Here is a 16,404-nt window from a genome sequence, read left to right as displayed (position 1 = left end):
GCTATTGTTTCAATGGCTCCAGGGGGAAAGAGAAGACACTGCATGGCGTTGCAAAGGCCCTCCTCCAACCACCAGTACCCTCAGTGCCTGCAGGAAGTGAAGAGAGGCGCTGATCCTATTTTTCAAGGTGAAGTGGTGGTTGGACCTCCTGTTTATTGTGAAACTTTTCTTAGAGTGACTTGGTTTGGTTGGAGGGAAAAATTCCTGCTTCACTACAAAAGGAATTTACTGTTCAGGTACATTTGGCAGGAATAATGTGAAGGCAGCATCAAAGGCTCTGAAATTGTACTGCATGCCATTCTGTTGGCAGAAAGCAGAAAGGTTCTTTCAGTCTGGAATCATTCACTGTACAGCACTGTCCATGTGGAACAATTACAGGTACATCCCAGATTAGCATCTAATATTGCAGTATTCGATTTTATCATACTGCGTATCCATTGCTCAATACTAAACAATATGACGAAATTCATAATTTTCAGGCGCCAAACTAAACATTCCATACAAAACACAAGTATGGAGAAAACCTCCACTAAGTTACTAAGGTTGCAAGGTAAAGCACTCAAAAGGAAGGAAATACCAGATTTAAGGTATTCAAATATGATCAACTTTAATTTGGACCCCTGGTGCGTGTGCATTATGGTACAGTCTTCAGTTACATGATCACATACTATTTTTTCCACAGGACTGCTTCACATTGTCTCACGGCTGCTTAACCATATTGGTGGTCCATGCCTTCCGTTTGACAGCTCTTCCTGTGAGCAGCAGACTACAGGACATCCCTCACACAACACCTCAGTTATCCACTTGGATATTCTGCACCCAACTTCCCTATGTGGTGATCCATCACAGACTTACCACCCGTGGCACTTAACTTGGTCCAGTAGTTTAACCTTAGCTTCCTTTCATTAAAGGCAAGATTTTTCAGCTGAGTTCCTTATATCAGAGAGATTATTTCCCGGAGGGCTGATCAGCCTTTCTCTGTTCCTGCCATTTGAATAAGAGGTCCCAACTCCCTTGGCCTACCACTCTAAGCTTCTCCTTCCCTGGATGATAGATGGTGATCCAAATCCCTTTCCCTGGGAGTAGTAAGGTTTTTGTTTTGTCCTGCAAAGCTGTAGTTGTTCCACATGAATACACAGTAGAAGGCTGGAGAAGAAGGATGTGGGGCTGAGGAATGGGGAGGCGAAAGGAGCAACATGGGAAGGTGGAAGGAAAACAAATAGATAACAGAGGTAGAAGGAGAGGTTACAGAGGCAACACAAGAGGAAGGAGGTTAGAAGGACAGTGGAGTGTAAGTAAAGGAAAATGATGACAAAAGCTTTGGGAGAAAAGGCAGAGTGGAGAAAGGGAAAGACAGAAACCCTATCTTCCCACAATAGGGCCTCTTATCCAGCACAAGCAGGAAAAGCTACTTCCAGACAAGGCAATTAAGGCATGTGGACATGACAGGAATGATAGAGAAGTTCATTGTACATAACTAATGGTAAGAAAATGCAAAGGAGAGAAAAGATGGAATGTCATGTTTCTTTTAGCGTTCAAATATAGTAACTCCTCACTTAAAGTCATTCTGGTTAACGTTGTTTCCTTGTTATGTTGCTGATCAATTAGAGAACATGTTTGTTTAAAGTTGCGCAATGCTCCCTTATAGCGTCATTTGGCAGCTGCCTGCTTTGTCCATTGCTTGCAGGAAGAGCTGCCCGTTGGAACTAGCTGGGGGGGGTGTCTTGGAACCAGGGTGGACTGGGAGCCCCCCTATCAGCTCCCCGCTCCCCCAAGTTCCCTGTGTGGCAGCCGCCCAGCAGGCTATCAATTGCCTGCAGTTCAGCTGTCCCTCCCCCCACTGCATTTGCTGCTCCTGCCCTCTGCCTTGGAGCTGCTCTCCAGAGCCTCCTTCTTGCTTTCCGGGGAGGGGAGAGGGGGGAGAAGAGGGGGTCTAATGTCAGGGTGTCCCCCTCCCCCCACTCCTGCACCCTGCTTACCCTATTTCCATAGAGCAGTGCGGGGACAAGACAGGGCTCAGGACAGAGGGAGCTTGCTGGCAGGAGCTGCTGTCTCAACTTGCTGATCTATTTTAAAAGGCAGTGTACTTAGAGTGGGTCAGCAGTACTTAAAGGGGCAATGTGCATCTCTCTCTCTCACACGGTGTGTGTCTCTGTCTCTGTCTGCCATGCCGTCTCCCCTCCCTCCATTCGTGCTGCCTTGTAGAGTGTGAGGCTACATTAACAACATGTTAACCCTTGAGGGCTCAGCCAATTGCTAGTTCATCATTTAGCAGTAAGGCATTCCCTGGAAAATATCCCACCCTCTGACTTCACCACCTCAACCAAGCTTCACAATCATCATCGTTGTGTACCAGTATTAAATTGTTTGTTTAAAACTTATACTCTGGGGGTGTGTGTGTGTATATGTATATAATATAGTCTTTTGTCTGATGAAAAAAATTTCCCTGGAATCTAACCCCAGGATTGGATTCGCTTAACATAGTTTCGCTTAAAGTCGCATTTTTCAGGAACATAACTGCAACGTTAAACGAGGAGTTACTGTACTTCCAGATTGCTTCTATGGGATCTGGTGAGGGTTATTACCTTAGCCAACATTTCCTTTTGATGTTTGCCTGTCACAAACTGCAAGAAAAGTAGGGCTTAGCTATATTATTGTACAAGTGTAGAGACATATTCATTGTTAATAGTGCCATGATGCCTGTCAAAGCATCTACATTGGGATTTATTATATTACTGTAGCTGTACTGGAACTTGTAGTCCTTCACTCTGTATCTCATTCCCAGTCATAATGAATCTCTGTGGTATTAGCAAACTTATAGCTCAATGCAGGAATCTTTAAGAAATTTCACCAACAATTGCTCTGGAGCAATATTCTTTGAGCCAATGTCATCCTTAATGTGTGGACTAGGGGACTGGCTAAATTTATTTCTTAACATTGAAGGAAAATATTTTGCTGCCAATTTCTTCCTTCTGTATTTTGATGGCGGAAATCATGAAGGCAGTCTTTATAATTTTGTTCTCAGTTACTAATAAAAAGTCAATTGAAAACATATAAACTGCTTGCCTTGTCTAGGTCAACGTTATGTTATGATCAAATATGAAAAATATTTCTCTGTCCAATACTGAGGGACCACATCATGATATTCTATCCTGTGGCATGATATTCAATGAAGGATCACCAAGGAATAATGTAAAGTTTCCAGCAACAGTTATTAAGTAAAACTTTTGTTTCCTGTTTGTTGCTGGAAACTTTACATTATACCTCTGTGATTCTGGCATGAGACTTGAATTTTTGCTATGTTATCCTTTGTAGTTGGGTGAGTGGCTGTTGGATGTCTAGCATTCTTGTTTACTGGAGAAGCATCCTGTCTCCCTCTAAGACAACTGCTGGATAAATGTCTGTCATTTCCAGCTTTGACCTCGTGGAAAGAAGCATTATTTAAACAATCATTTTAGTTGACTTTGCTGTCTAAGTTTATCTGTAAGTGTAGACGAGGTCAAACCATGGTCAGCACCAGGTCAGCTATATCGATTGCTGACAATTGATGACTGAAATGGTACCATTTCCGAATGTAAACAAAGGCCTTCGTTTCTCTCTTTGACACACCTTGATTTTGTTTAGTAAGTATTTGGAAACTTTCCCCTCCATCCCACAGTAAAGATTGAAATTTAGGGAGAGGGGGAGCAGTATTTGCTATGGCACAAATGAAATAACTTTGAAAAATACATTATAAAAGAGTAAGACAAACATTTGCAGCAACAATATTCTCCAATTCCTGCCCCTTAATTAGCTATAGAATATTACAGGTGGGAATGCTTAAAAAAAAGAAAAAGGGTAAATAACATTTACTTTCTTAAAAATTGTCTCCTCTTGCCCTTTCACATTTATTTAACCCATTCTTACTTTCTTATTTTTCAGTAACATATTCAACTTGTTCCTCTTAGGATTTATTTTGTCTTCCTTTCTAGCTTTACTCTCTTCTGTATTCCACTCTGCATAGCTATACTTTCCCCCTTTTACTTTATTTGTTGTTTCTTCGTAGTTCTCTTTTCTTTCCTCTGAGCGCTCCCTGGTCTCTTCTCTCATATTGTTTCTTCTGCTTGCTCTCCCCTGTAGTTTTTCTTCTTTTTCCTTGGCCTCTTTCCCTTGATATCTTTTTACCTTTTTCTCCACCCTGGATCCTTTTTAATACGTGAGCACTGCACGTAGCTGTTGTCTTAACTTTCCTCACAGTGCCTCAGTGTAGGGGTGGTGGTCTCAGAACAATAGCTGATCTCATTTCCCAGTTATGGTTTAAATACTTAAAACAGTGGTGGGTTAGGTTTGGAGTTCCAGCCTGTGCTCTAAATTTCCTAACTTGTGTTTTGTTAAACCAGATAATGTTTTACTAAATATCTCTGTAGTAATTATGAGGCTGTAAACAAATTCAGTCTCCTTGGAGCAGTTAAAAGACTTGTCAGAAAACTACCTGGGTCCGGGGAAAATTTTTCAGAACTTTACTGAAATGTTCTTATACAAGAAAAGATGAAGCCATTATGTGTATACCGTACAGTGTTACCATAATGGGGGGCTGGCAATAGGAGGAAATGATGGAGAGAACTGATTGAGCAGTATGCAGCATTCCCACAATTTGAAGTAGGGATTGTCTTTTCGTTAAATGTGTATACAGCACCTAGAATTGTGGAGGACCAAATCCTTGATTGGGGCCTCTAGGTGCTATCACAATGCAAATAATAAACATCAGAAAACACTGATGGAGGTAGTACCATACCAGGAAAGGAGAGAGCGGCCAGGTAGTTCACGGCTGAGATGAAGCCAAGAGGAGTTACACCTTAACTGTGGATTCCCATTTGAATAAGGATTATGTGGGTTTGGTGATACCTTGGCTGTTAATTTTTCTTAGAGGAACAAATAAACCGATAGAATCATGCATCAAGCTAAGTTATAAAATCTAATACAAAGGTGGATGAGTATTTTTGGTCTAGATCTGTATATTACTTCCTAGATATGTTTCTCTCCCTGCTAGGGTTTTTGAGCAACTTGCTAAAGAAACCTGTTTGCCCGCTGACTATTTCTGTCCCCTTCACAACCAGAGAGCTTAGGGAAACAAAGATAAAACAAAGATACTGCCTTTGTCAGCAGTATTTTATTAATGTTTTATTTTGCATCAGGATATGGTATTCCTAAATTATGAAAAGTGTATTACAGATATACTAATGAATGTTTTAAATCTATGTTTTGAATCTATTGCCAAGATTAGGAATTATTTCTCCTGGGTTGTTTATAAAAGCTGTTTTTTACGGTAGTTGTGGCTTATTAAAGATCAGTATCTGTAACTGTAGAATGTACATCCACATATTTAACTGCAGCTATGCCTTTTCCATTTTCCTTGCTTGCAGAATTCTTACTATGTGTCATGTCTTCTTTGTTCTGCACAGAAAATGTGAAAATATGGATGCTTGAATGGAAGGAGAAAGAGCCTCCTCTGAAGCTGCTTTACATATTGATTACTCAAATTGCCATTTAATTTGGTGCATAGTAGTACACAGTGCCTCAACTATTTCTCAGCCATTCTTATTGATTGCAGTAATTCTGCTTTAACATTATATGAAGATACAGTTTTACCATTAAATATTTATGCACTCATGAAATGTTAACACATTGGGTTAATGTGAAATTCAACAAAATGTGTTTGCCAGAAGCAGTGATATTGCTAAAACTAGTGCCTTTTTTCCCTCCACTTTCATTTTTCTCTCTGCATTGATTTTATTACCCACTTTCCTTAGCTGTATCTAAATCTGTGTCAAAACAGCCCCTCGCTCCAGTATGCAGATTTTCTTTTTTATTATGAGAGAGAAAAATAAAACAAGTGATTTCAATAATGTGAAATGAAGCATTGCATTTGGCTTGTATCATTCTATCCTATCTCCAGCACTTGGGTCTGGTAGCAGCAGGGGCGGTTCCAGGCACCAGCGCACCAAGCGCGTGCCTGGGGCGGCAAGCCGTGGGGGACAGCCTGCCGGTCGCTGTGAGGGCGGCAGTCAGGCTGCCTTTGGCGGCATGACTGCGAGAGGTCCGCCAGTCCCGTGGCTTCAGCGGCAATTCAGTGGCGGGTATGCCGAAGGCGCGGGACCGGCGGACCTCCCGCTGGCATGCCGCCAAATCCGCATTACCAGCGGACCTCCCGCAGGTGTGCCGCCGAAGGCTACCTCACTGCCGTGCTTGGGGCGGCAAAATACAGAGAGCCACCCCTGGATAACAGATCACTTTTCCCTATGAGAAGGGCTCTAAAACAGGATGACTAATCCAGAATGCATAGTGGAGAGATGTTCACTTGTTCCTGAAGGGTGGCTGCAGGAATGTAAAACAAAAATTGTAGAGGTGTTTCTTTGATTTGGTACAGCTGTTATTCAGGTATTGCACTGAACAATTAGGTACGGTTTCATCCTAAACTTCTGGCAGAAAAAAGAACTCCTCTAGCAGAGCATTGAACTACTCAGAGGCCAAGAGACTACCTGCCTTTCTCCTCACGTACCATTGATGCTGTTCGAGATCAGTTAGGTTACATCAGCTAAGAGACTAAATATCTGGAGGCAGGTGGCAGGACATACTGGTGATTCTTTAACCCATCTATTAAATACCACCTTTGTGGAAGAGTCCTATAGGATTTAATAGGGATAAAACCATTACGATTCAATAGGAATTGTTGTAAGAACCTATAGAATGAAATCTTTTCTGTAGGGTGTGGGTTGATTGGTTTTAAGCGATCATATAGATTTCTATGGCAGGGGTTATTATTCTTTATCAAATTCTACAGCATTTGGGTGTTTTTGTTTTGTTTTTAACTCATCGCCGTATAAAACATTTTCTGTTACATTCCATAAGACTTTCCAATAAGGGCAAGGTGATAGGTGCTTCAGAAATACCTAAGATAGCAAGGTGAAATCCTGGTTCCATTCAGGTCAATGGAACTTTTATCATTAACTTTAATGGGGCCAAGATTTCATCCCTTGAGAGTTGAATGTGTTTCCCTCCACTTGTCTGACAAAGCCCAAGTCCGTTGATCTTTGGAGGACAGTTCAGAACCCATTTTCCCCTCTCTTCCTGTGGGAAGGTTTCTGAGGTGAAGGGATTGCTTTTGTATTTAATTTTTTGTGGAATGTCTTTTCCCGGTTAATATAAATTGATTGATTTGAGACTTGCTGATTAGGCACATCTTATTGCAGAGGCTCTCCGCAGTTAAGGTTGCATTCTGAAATGTCCTTAAAATGGAGCATAACTCCCCCCACCCCCTGTGTATATGGTAGCCTTTTGTTGTTCTTCAAGTGATGGTCCCTACTGTATTCCACTGAGGGTTTATGCATGTACGCCATGCATCTGGAGCCAGAGAATTTGAAAGTAGTAGTGTCTGTTGGTCTGTGCATGCGCCCTTGCTTCAGCTCATGGTTTCGTCTGAGGTGATAATGGGCAGGGCAGTCCAATTGCGTCTCCTATTCCTTCTCACCATTGTATGGTGTTCAATGAGGTAGTGTGGAGAAATGGTTGTTGGAAGCTTGGTATTATACCCTATACATTACATCTGATGGTGACAAGTAAGGGATGAGTTACGGTTGTGGTCTATGGTGTATGTTTTTTGTGATAGTGGTAAGGTATGTGTCTATTGATAGAAGTTGTGTTCTGTGAGGTGGCTTAACTTTTCAATTCTTGCTTTTGTGATTATGTTATGTGTCTGGCAGCCTTAACTGCTTTACAATGATTTTTTTTTTAAATGTACAAATAAATATTGTTTCTAAGATTTATTTCTTAATTAGCTGTTTTAACAGTGATCAATACTGACCCCATTCTTGGTCCTCCACCTCAAAATCCCCAGTTGTTCCATGTCTGAAAAATAAGATAGTGTTATGTTTGTTATTTTGTCCTAAACTTCCGCCTTTCAGTCTTTTTAAAAGTATGGATTTGGTTTGCCTCGCAGCTATGGGATTAAGCCATTTTGAATTCTCCTATGCCATCTTAAAAAAAGGTTTTCTAGGTAAGGGTATGGTCAGGGCCGGCTCCAAGGTTTTGGCCGCCCCAAGCAGCCCCCCCCCCCAAAAAAGCCGCGATCGCGATCTGCGGCGGCAATTCAGCGGGAGGTCCTTCGCTCCGAGCCGGAGTGAGGGACCGTCCACCGAATTGCCGCCGAACAGCTGGATGTGCCGCCCCCCTCTGGAGTGGCCGCCCCAAGCACCTGCTTGACAAGCTGGTGCCTGGAGCCGGCCCCTGGGTACGGTGGGGAAGCAAGCTGGAAGAAAGAAATCTCACCAAGTAGAGAGCAGTGTCTGAACACCTGTTTCTTAAGTAAATTGAGAGATCATCTGAGGTACTATGGTACTTACGAAAAATCTACTTTGGAGTATATTTTTCCTCTGGCCATGCAGTAGCTATTTAGGACATGTGCATTGTTTCTTTTTTAAAAGCTGGTACGAGAGTTTGTTATCACAAGCCCAGTTCTTAGTGGAAACCTGTTTTGAATTAATTTTTGTTTTCTTTCATTTTCAGGCCCTATTTGTCCTGCTTTTTTTGCAGTCAAAATGAGAAATGAGTCGCTCCCAGTTTATGCAAAATCTGTAGTATTCTCATAAATAATATTCTACTCTCTGTACAATGATATTTTTAGACCATCTGTAATGGCTGGGATGACTCTGTCCAAAATAAGAGTTACATAACTTCACAAAGTGCAGAATTTATTTAAAAAAAAAAAATTGTGTTCCACGGCTTTTTCACTGTCATGTAGCAGATGGCCAAAAGACTTGTAGAGCTTGGTTGTGCTACATTTGTAGCCTTTATACCGTGTTTCCCCGAAAGTAAGACATCCCCCGAAAATAAGACCTACTTCCAGTTTTGCCTCTCGCTGTAATATAAGGCATCCCCCGAAAATAAGACCTCCCCGCTAATAAGGCCACCCCGGAATATAAGGCCCCGAAGCTCCAGGAAAAATAAGACCTCCCCTGAAAATAAGACCTAGCGCATCTTTGGGAGCAAAAATTAATATAAGACACTGTCTTATTTTCGGGGAAACAGGGTAGTGAACTGTTCCTGAATAATTTACTGAAATCTAACCTGCATTATAGATACAATAAGCACATCTTTATACCCTATTATTTTCATATGACTTAAATAGGCTTTATGGGTATAGGCCTTTATGGACCCAGAACCCAAGTGTAAATCTTATTCTTATTTTTAATAGTTTTATTTATTTTTAAAAAAATCTAATTTTCTTTCACAGCACACACAAAATTAAATGTAAAAATGATCAGCTCCTTTGCCACTGGTTTCTATTCCGATTTGTGCATGTACAGCTGGAACCAGAGCAACAATGTTCTATTGGAATGACAGTGCTTCAGAAATGGGCGTGTTTGAACATGGGGGACCATTGGCTGTGTTTAGCTCAGCAGCAGTAAAATGGATCAGAACATATCTTTCTTTCTTTCCACAGATTTCCCCCAAAATAATCTTGATGTTATTTATTTTTCTAATATCTAGGATGAAAATCCTGACTTTATGAGAACAAAGTGACTTTGTGATTTAAATTACTAAGGCAATCAGATGTTCACTGTATATGCTGAGCATAGAGGACATTTCTTCAACACACAGGTTGTCCAAATAAATCAATTTCCATTTTTATTTCCACTTCAGATTGTCTTGGAAAACAGCAGCCGAGAAGACAAACATGAATGTCCCTTTGGCCGCAGTAGCATCGAGCTGACAAAGATGCTGTGTGAAATCCTGAAAGTAGGAGAACTACGTAAGTCTAACCTATTTATTTAACCAAACGTTTCAGTTTAAGATGAAGAGCTGTGTGATTCTTTTCATTGTTGTCCCAAAACTATTTTTCTGGTGGTGATGCATGGGTCCCCAGTTGTCTGAGTAGATTGAATGCTACATAAGTTTGATTCAGTAGAAGCGTTTGCCATTGTGATCCTGTTTTCTATATGCTTATACATTGGGTATTGTACCAATTGCAACTTGCTGTAGTAATTCCAGTGTTTTTTGGCAAATTGTGTGCATTACCAAGTGTGGGTGTAATACGGGAAATGGGCATCCTGACTGTAAATCCTTTCAGACATTTAACAAGGCTGTTGTTAGTGCATTAGGGTTATTATACTAGCTATCTGTTGGTGTTATGATTCAGTAGGTGGCATAGTCCCCTCAAAGTCCATACTGAACCGGTGCCCCAGCAAGATACTTCCAGAACACTGTGCCGCTGGAGGGTACTGTCTTTTGGTTGAGAGATAATATCAAGATCCTGGCTACTTGTGGTCCCTGAAAGATCCTCTGACTTTTGCATGATTATGGTGGTAACTCCAGTGTTCTAGGGCAATTCTAACTTGGGTAATTACATTCTTCCTATTTAAATTTTCTCTTCAGTTGAATAAAATATTATATTCTTGACATGCTGTTGTAAATTGTAGAGGGTTGCTATGTGCTGCTGGACAGTTGTCAGCTTTTTATCCAGAGATAGATACATTTTGGGGGTGATGTTCAGGTTCCCCACATAAAAGATTCAATATTGCAGCCCTTACTTAGGTTGCTGAATGCTTTCTCATGTGAGCAGTCCCACTGATTTAACGAGGCTCCACATGTACATTTGCACAAGTATGCAGGGCCAGATTTCCAGTTAGGCACAGTAGGCGTGCCTAGGGGTGCTGGCATTCTAGGGGTGACTAAAAGTTAAAAGTGGGTTAAAAGTTTCATTTTTTACGGAAAACACGAAGGTCAGCTATAGGCAGGTGTGTGTGTGTGCTGAAGATGCTGTGCCTAGGGGCTCGTAAGATGTAAACCTGCAAGTAAACCCATAGTTTGTAAATACATTACAGTATTTAAAGCTCTACATAAATGTCAGCTATTACATACATCATTTACTATAATAGTGCACTGTAGAATAACAAAATTACAGTAGAAAATTAGTTTTGAGTACTATACCTATATAGTTTTTCTCTGTGTTTACATTTATCATTTTCATTTCTTAATTAGTATAGTGTAGCAACGTATGACTCAGTGCGTTGTGTATCATTTCGGTTACAAATCAGTATTATTATCGTTCCTGTCTTTGCCAACAGACATTGCCACAAGTTCCATTTCCATACAGCCCAAGTTGGCAGCACAACTTTGCCATTGAATTTCTACCGCACACATTCTTTTTCTACATTCTCTATGCTAATGAAGTCTTTCCTTTCCTCTTGCCCCCGAGCCCACTGCGGCAGTGTGCAACAAAACTGAGGAAGTCAGAAAAGCGAGAGCTAATGGTTATAAGTGTTACTTTGGTGGTTGTTCCCACAGGCCCTGCAACATAAATCAGAAGTTCAATTTAAAAAGTATGATTTGGCTGATACTTCATCTAATGCTTTTAAGAGCAGGATGCCAAGAGAACAGTACACCAAAGGCGAAATTCTTCCCTGTGCAGAGACTAGCCTTGTGCTGGCCCATCACTTAAAGCCTTCAAAATAGCTGCTTAGACTGTATGCATCCAAGATAATAACATAGTATCAGTTTTGAATTCCAGCATTAAAAACCCCCACTGAACAGTAGAAAAGGATCAGTAAATGAATAGTTCAGACTACAGACTGTTATAGAACTACTGTAATAGGACTGAAGAGACATGACAATTGTAGTTGGATATGCTGTCATGGGTGTCTCCCGCCCGAATAATCTTACTGCCACTGGCTAGGATATAAGACTGAAGAGTTTCATATGTGCAACTGCTGGCTTGTATGAAGTCTCTGCTGCTAAATTTTTTGGGGGGGAAATAATACGTTTTGATGATTTTCCATGATTTATATCCTGGTTTCTCCCCACTCAGTTGTTTGCCAGTGCACAATAACATCAGTAATCATTAGTACTAGTATAGCTCCTTCAAATGGTGATGTCACCATTCCACGTCAATCTTTTTAGCACCCTGTTTGAAGAGGTGCATTACAACAGAAAGATTGTGAGGTTGGTTTGTTTGTTTCCATTCACTTAAAAGTATTTTTTAATAAAAATGAATAAATAAAGAATTTTGTGTTAATTCTGTGGAGGTTTTTAAAAAACCTAATACATATTTGGTAGAGCATTTTGGAGGAAGGATTCAGGGAAGGCAGGGAAAGAGAGCAATAAGAGATACAAACCTGGGAAAAGAGGGCAATACGAGGTATCAGGGATAGAATGTTTGGGGCAGAGAAGCAAAGGTTAAGAGAGTCTGGGTGGGCAGCAGGGAGTTGGCTTCTAATTAGAATGGGCATCATCTTGTATGGTACCATTCATTTCAGGGACGTGTAACTTCCAGAGGCTTTCACCTTTTGGGTTCAAAATTTTTCAATGTCTGGTCTTTGGGGGGCCAGATTGAGTAAGCTTTTGTTTTGTTTTGTTTTGTTTTGTTTTTAAAAAAAGTTTATTGTCAGTCCTATTTGAGCATGAAGATAAAGGAGGGGGAAATATATTTTTGGCATCTTAAAAAAAATCCTATCACCTTTGTGGAGGAACTGTACTGCTAGAGACAGAAAGTTAATGTTTACCTAGGGTTGGGGGGTGGGGTCAAGCTATTGGCAGGAGAGGGGAAAAGGATGGTCAGGTGATACGGGGGGGGAGGGGAAGGGAATCTATGGCCCCTCACTTTGAATGGCTCTCTGCAGTGCCTGCTGATCTATCCGTCTATCCTGTTGGTCACATTAGTATATCTAGTACCTCCCAGCAATAAGAATTAAACAGCAAATCCTATCACCTTTTTTGAGGAGCTGTACAGCTTAAGTGTGTGTTTACCTACAAATAGCTCTTGCTGACGGGGAATTCCTTTTAATATCCTAGTGAAATTTGGTTTTGCTTTGATCAAGTTACAACTTGTTGAAAACTATATTCTGCACAATCAGAGTGTATTTTGCACAGGGTTCTTTTGTAAGTGTGTACATTATGTAGCCAAGGTTTAGTATTAAAAAGCATTGGGCCAATTCTTCAGTTGGTGTGTATTGCGTCTATGAAGCTACACTCATTCACACCAGCTGTGGATCTGGCCCATTGTGTAGTTAAATACTGCCTCGTAATGCATGCACATGGGTAAGCTTGAACATGCTGTGACAGTTCTTGACTTTTGAGTATCTAACTGTGCAGTCTTAGTGTTTTTAATATGGTTGTTTATGTGAAATTACAATTATAAGGTCATTTACAAAGCCATAATGAAATATAGTGTCTTATAACATTTACTGAAAAAAACCCCTCTAAAACAACATATGCAGTTGTATATGTCAGATCCTATGTGGTTAGCAGCCAAGTACCACTTTTGGTTTATTATGTTGAGAAGTACAAACTAGAACTGACATTTAGGAGAACATGTACGGAAACTTTCCTTTTCAATTGAAAATAGAGGCTGTGTTGCTGATCTGTAGTCTTAAAATCAGCAGTTACCATCTAGGGCAAGGATTGTCTCACAGTTAATGTTTTGTGTTTCAAAATGTGCATTCAGGCTGCAACTGTTTCTTCTTTAGAAATTCAGAGCTAGCCATTATTGTATAGGAACGCAGGATTTTTTTTTTTACAGTTTCTAAAGTGTATCATTTAAAAGGCACAAAGAATTACTTTCTGCTCCTGAAATATTAAATGGTAGAAACTTTCTTTAAAGTGCAAAGTTGATAAATCATTCTTCATAAACAATGGACAGTCTAGCAGCTTTTGACTCTGATTATTTTCTGTTTGCTCCACTGTATTAAATACCATAAGATGATAAAAAGATAAATCCTGCATATCCCATGGACTTTTTTAAAGCACCCCACTCTTCCAAGCAGAGTTTTGAGGAGAAGGCTAAGTGCATATGTTGCGTTTGGCTTTTGGATCTGAATTTTTATTTGGTCTCATTCTCAAAGTGACTGACAACTTGTGAAATTAGGTTCCAGTTCAGCAAAGCACTTAAGCATATGCTTAAATCCAAATCCCAAATCAATGAAGCATAAGAACATGCTTTAAAATTCTGCGTATGCTAAGTGCCTTGCTAAATCAGGTCCTCCAAAACAGGGCAGCTGAAATATTAAGAGAACGAGATTGGTATCTGTCTGTCCCTCTTACCCATTGGCCTCAGTGTGTCCTGAATAGGGACTGGGGCTGTGATAGAAGAGGATATTTCACATTAGTTACTAGTCTTATATTACAGCTGTTGCTGTGGGAAAGTTTAGGTTAAGAGAAAGGTTTTGCAGTTGGACCTGAACCTGATAAGGCCCGCAGTAACTTTGATTTCCTCAGTAAGGGAGGTTCGTACCTTGGGATAGCTCTGTCTCATGGTACCATGTGTGTTCTACCAAGTTACCCTGGAAAGAGAGAGATGAGGTGGGCAAATCAATTGAAGGTCTTATCTAACCAAGATTCTCTCTCCCTCCCTCCCCCCCCACACGAGGGTCTGTGCATTGTGGGGTGCCATCATACGATAGCACCCCTAAATCTGCTGTGATAATCCTGCTCACGTTCCATGAGTCACTCGTGACACACCCATAGTAGCGGATTTGCCGACATTGTTGTGGTCCACATTACATGCATACATCATCCCAAATAGACTTAACTGAGAAGGCAGGAAGGGCAGACAGAACACTGAACTCCCCACTTCCTCCCCACCGGCCATGGGGTCTTGGGCACCCTCTCTCACCCCCTTTCCTTCCATCTTAGATACAAGTAACATGTGACCAAATGTGAATTGAACCTGAAATGTCTTTTGCTGCATTCTAATTCCCAATGCCATAGCATAGGCCGGTAACCCCGCAAGACCTGTCCTGCTTTGTGTTTGTTCAGCACCTTGCACAATGGGTTCCAATCCTGAGTAAGCCTTTTGGGTACTACCACAATACACAGTATAACATGGAAGGCCCAGAAGTGTTGCGGGGCACATCATAGACTTTAAGGCCAGAAGGGACCATCGTGCCAATGTAGTCACATTCTGCATATTGCAGGCCACAGAACTTCACCCGCCCATTCCTGTAATAGACCCCTAACTTCTGGATGAGTTACTGATGTCCTGAAATCATGATTTAAAGACTTTAAATTACAGAGAATCCACCTCTTACTCTAGTGACCCAGGCCCCATGCTTCAGAGGAAAGCAAACCTCTCCTCCCCTGGGGACTCTGCCAATCTGACCTGGGGGAAGCATGCCTGCAAATTACCGTGACAATGGAAGCACAAGTGTCATTGGCATCTCACTAATCTTGCATGGATTCCTGTGGTAGAGATCATGTGATTTTTAGTTACTTGCTTCTTCTATTGAAGGACCCAACCTCTGAAATATAAACTGTGTATAGTTAAAACCCTGTTTTTGAAGGCTTTGGGGGATACTACAAAAATGTGTAAAACTGAGGTTGAGAAAAGTGGGAGTCCTGAAGAAAGCTTAACCTGCAGTACTGAAGCTTCATGAGGGAGACTGTTGGGCACTTCAGATAGAAAAACAGATCTGGATGTAGTGAAATTTGTTGGAGATATGGGGTTTGCAAAATTCTGTAACAAGAATGTTATGTTAAGCATTTTGTACAACATGTCTCTGCTTTGATCCGCTTTACAAACATTCGATAACTTTTTCATCACCAAACCCAATTTTAGCAGGTAATTGGTGGTATCCCCAACTTTATTGAGGCAGTCAGGTTAAATGACTTGCTTATTGCCACAGAGGAAATTGATGTCAGAGTTGGGATGAAAACTGAGCAATTCTTTGTTTGCTATCCTGTGCTCAGACCACTAGACCATAGCCCCTTCTCTTGCATCATTAATTACTACTAGTATTTATTTTTTATACAAAATTGCTTCACCCTTTTCAATGCTTGTTGCTGGTTTTCCACATTTCAGTTGAAACTTGATATTAAACACAGTGCAACTGCCATGTTGACACTCACAAGAAGACACCAGACTCGTACATGAGTCTTTGTACAAATTAAAACTAAGGATTGCAGTGGTATATATTATGAAGGCAGTTTTTGTGCTGACTTTTCTCATTATTGGTACCAGATTTACATTCTAATGCCATTTATAAGCCTACCTTCTATGTGTGAGTAATTCTGTAGTAAGTCATGCCAGGCTTAGAGTAGTTTTTGAGTATGTGGCAATAAGGGACAGATGTTGAACTCAATGTTTCCATTTAATTGTTTTGATGGGTGGCGGTTCTGGTCTGTTGAACAGATCTGCACTTAAATTTTACTACAAACCACCTGGGTTTATATCACTCATGCTGTATATCATCCTAGAGCTTGTGTTAAATATACAACTTTCTCATTGGTATGATTTTTGTGTGTTTTTGTTTTCGTTTTAATTGCAGTGAATTCCATTCAGTCGTGCATTAGTGCTAATCTTGATTATTTTACAGGGTTGTTTTTTCTTGACACTTTTTTTAAGTGCCAGTATATTATTGTGACATTACCCAGTGT

General features: G+C 40.7%; 1 protein-coding gene across 1 annotated transcript in view; it reads left to right on the top strand.

The window, feature by feature from the left end:
- The window catches only part of LOC112109318 (engulfment and cell motility protein 1-like), a 222,513-nt gene that overhangs the window by 133,808 nt on the left and 72,301 nt on the right, over positions 1-16,404 (top strand). The window contains exon 15 of the mRNA XM_029914216.1: positions 9,679-9,787. Within this exon, the coding sequence (XP_029770076.1) occupies positions 9,679-9,787 (109 nt within the window). The remainder of the gene's footprint in view (positions 1-9,678; positions 9,788-16,404) is intronic.

The sequence above is a fragment of the Terrapene carolina genome, unplaced genomic scaffold, assembly GCF_002925995.2.
Source record: "Terrapene carolina triunguis isolate 2854851 unplaced genomic scaffold, T_m_triunguis-2.0 Scaffold33715, whole genome shotgun sequence".
NCBI lineage: Eukaryota > Metazoa > Chordata > Testudines > Emydidae > Terrapene > Terrapene triunguis.
The sequence above is the reverse complement of the archived record's forward strand: the minus strand, read 5'-3'. Positions and strand labels throughout refer to the sequence as shown.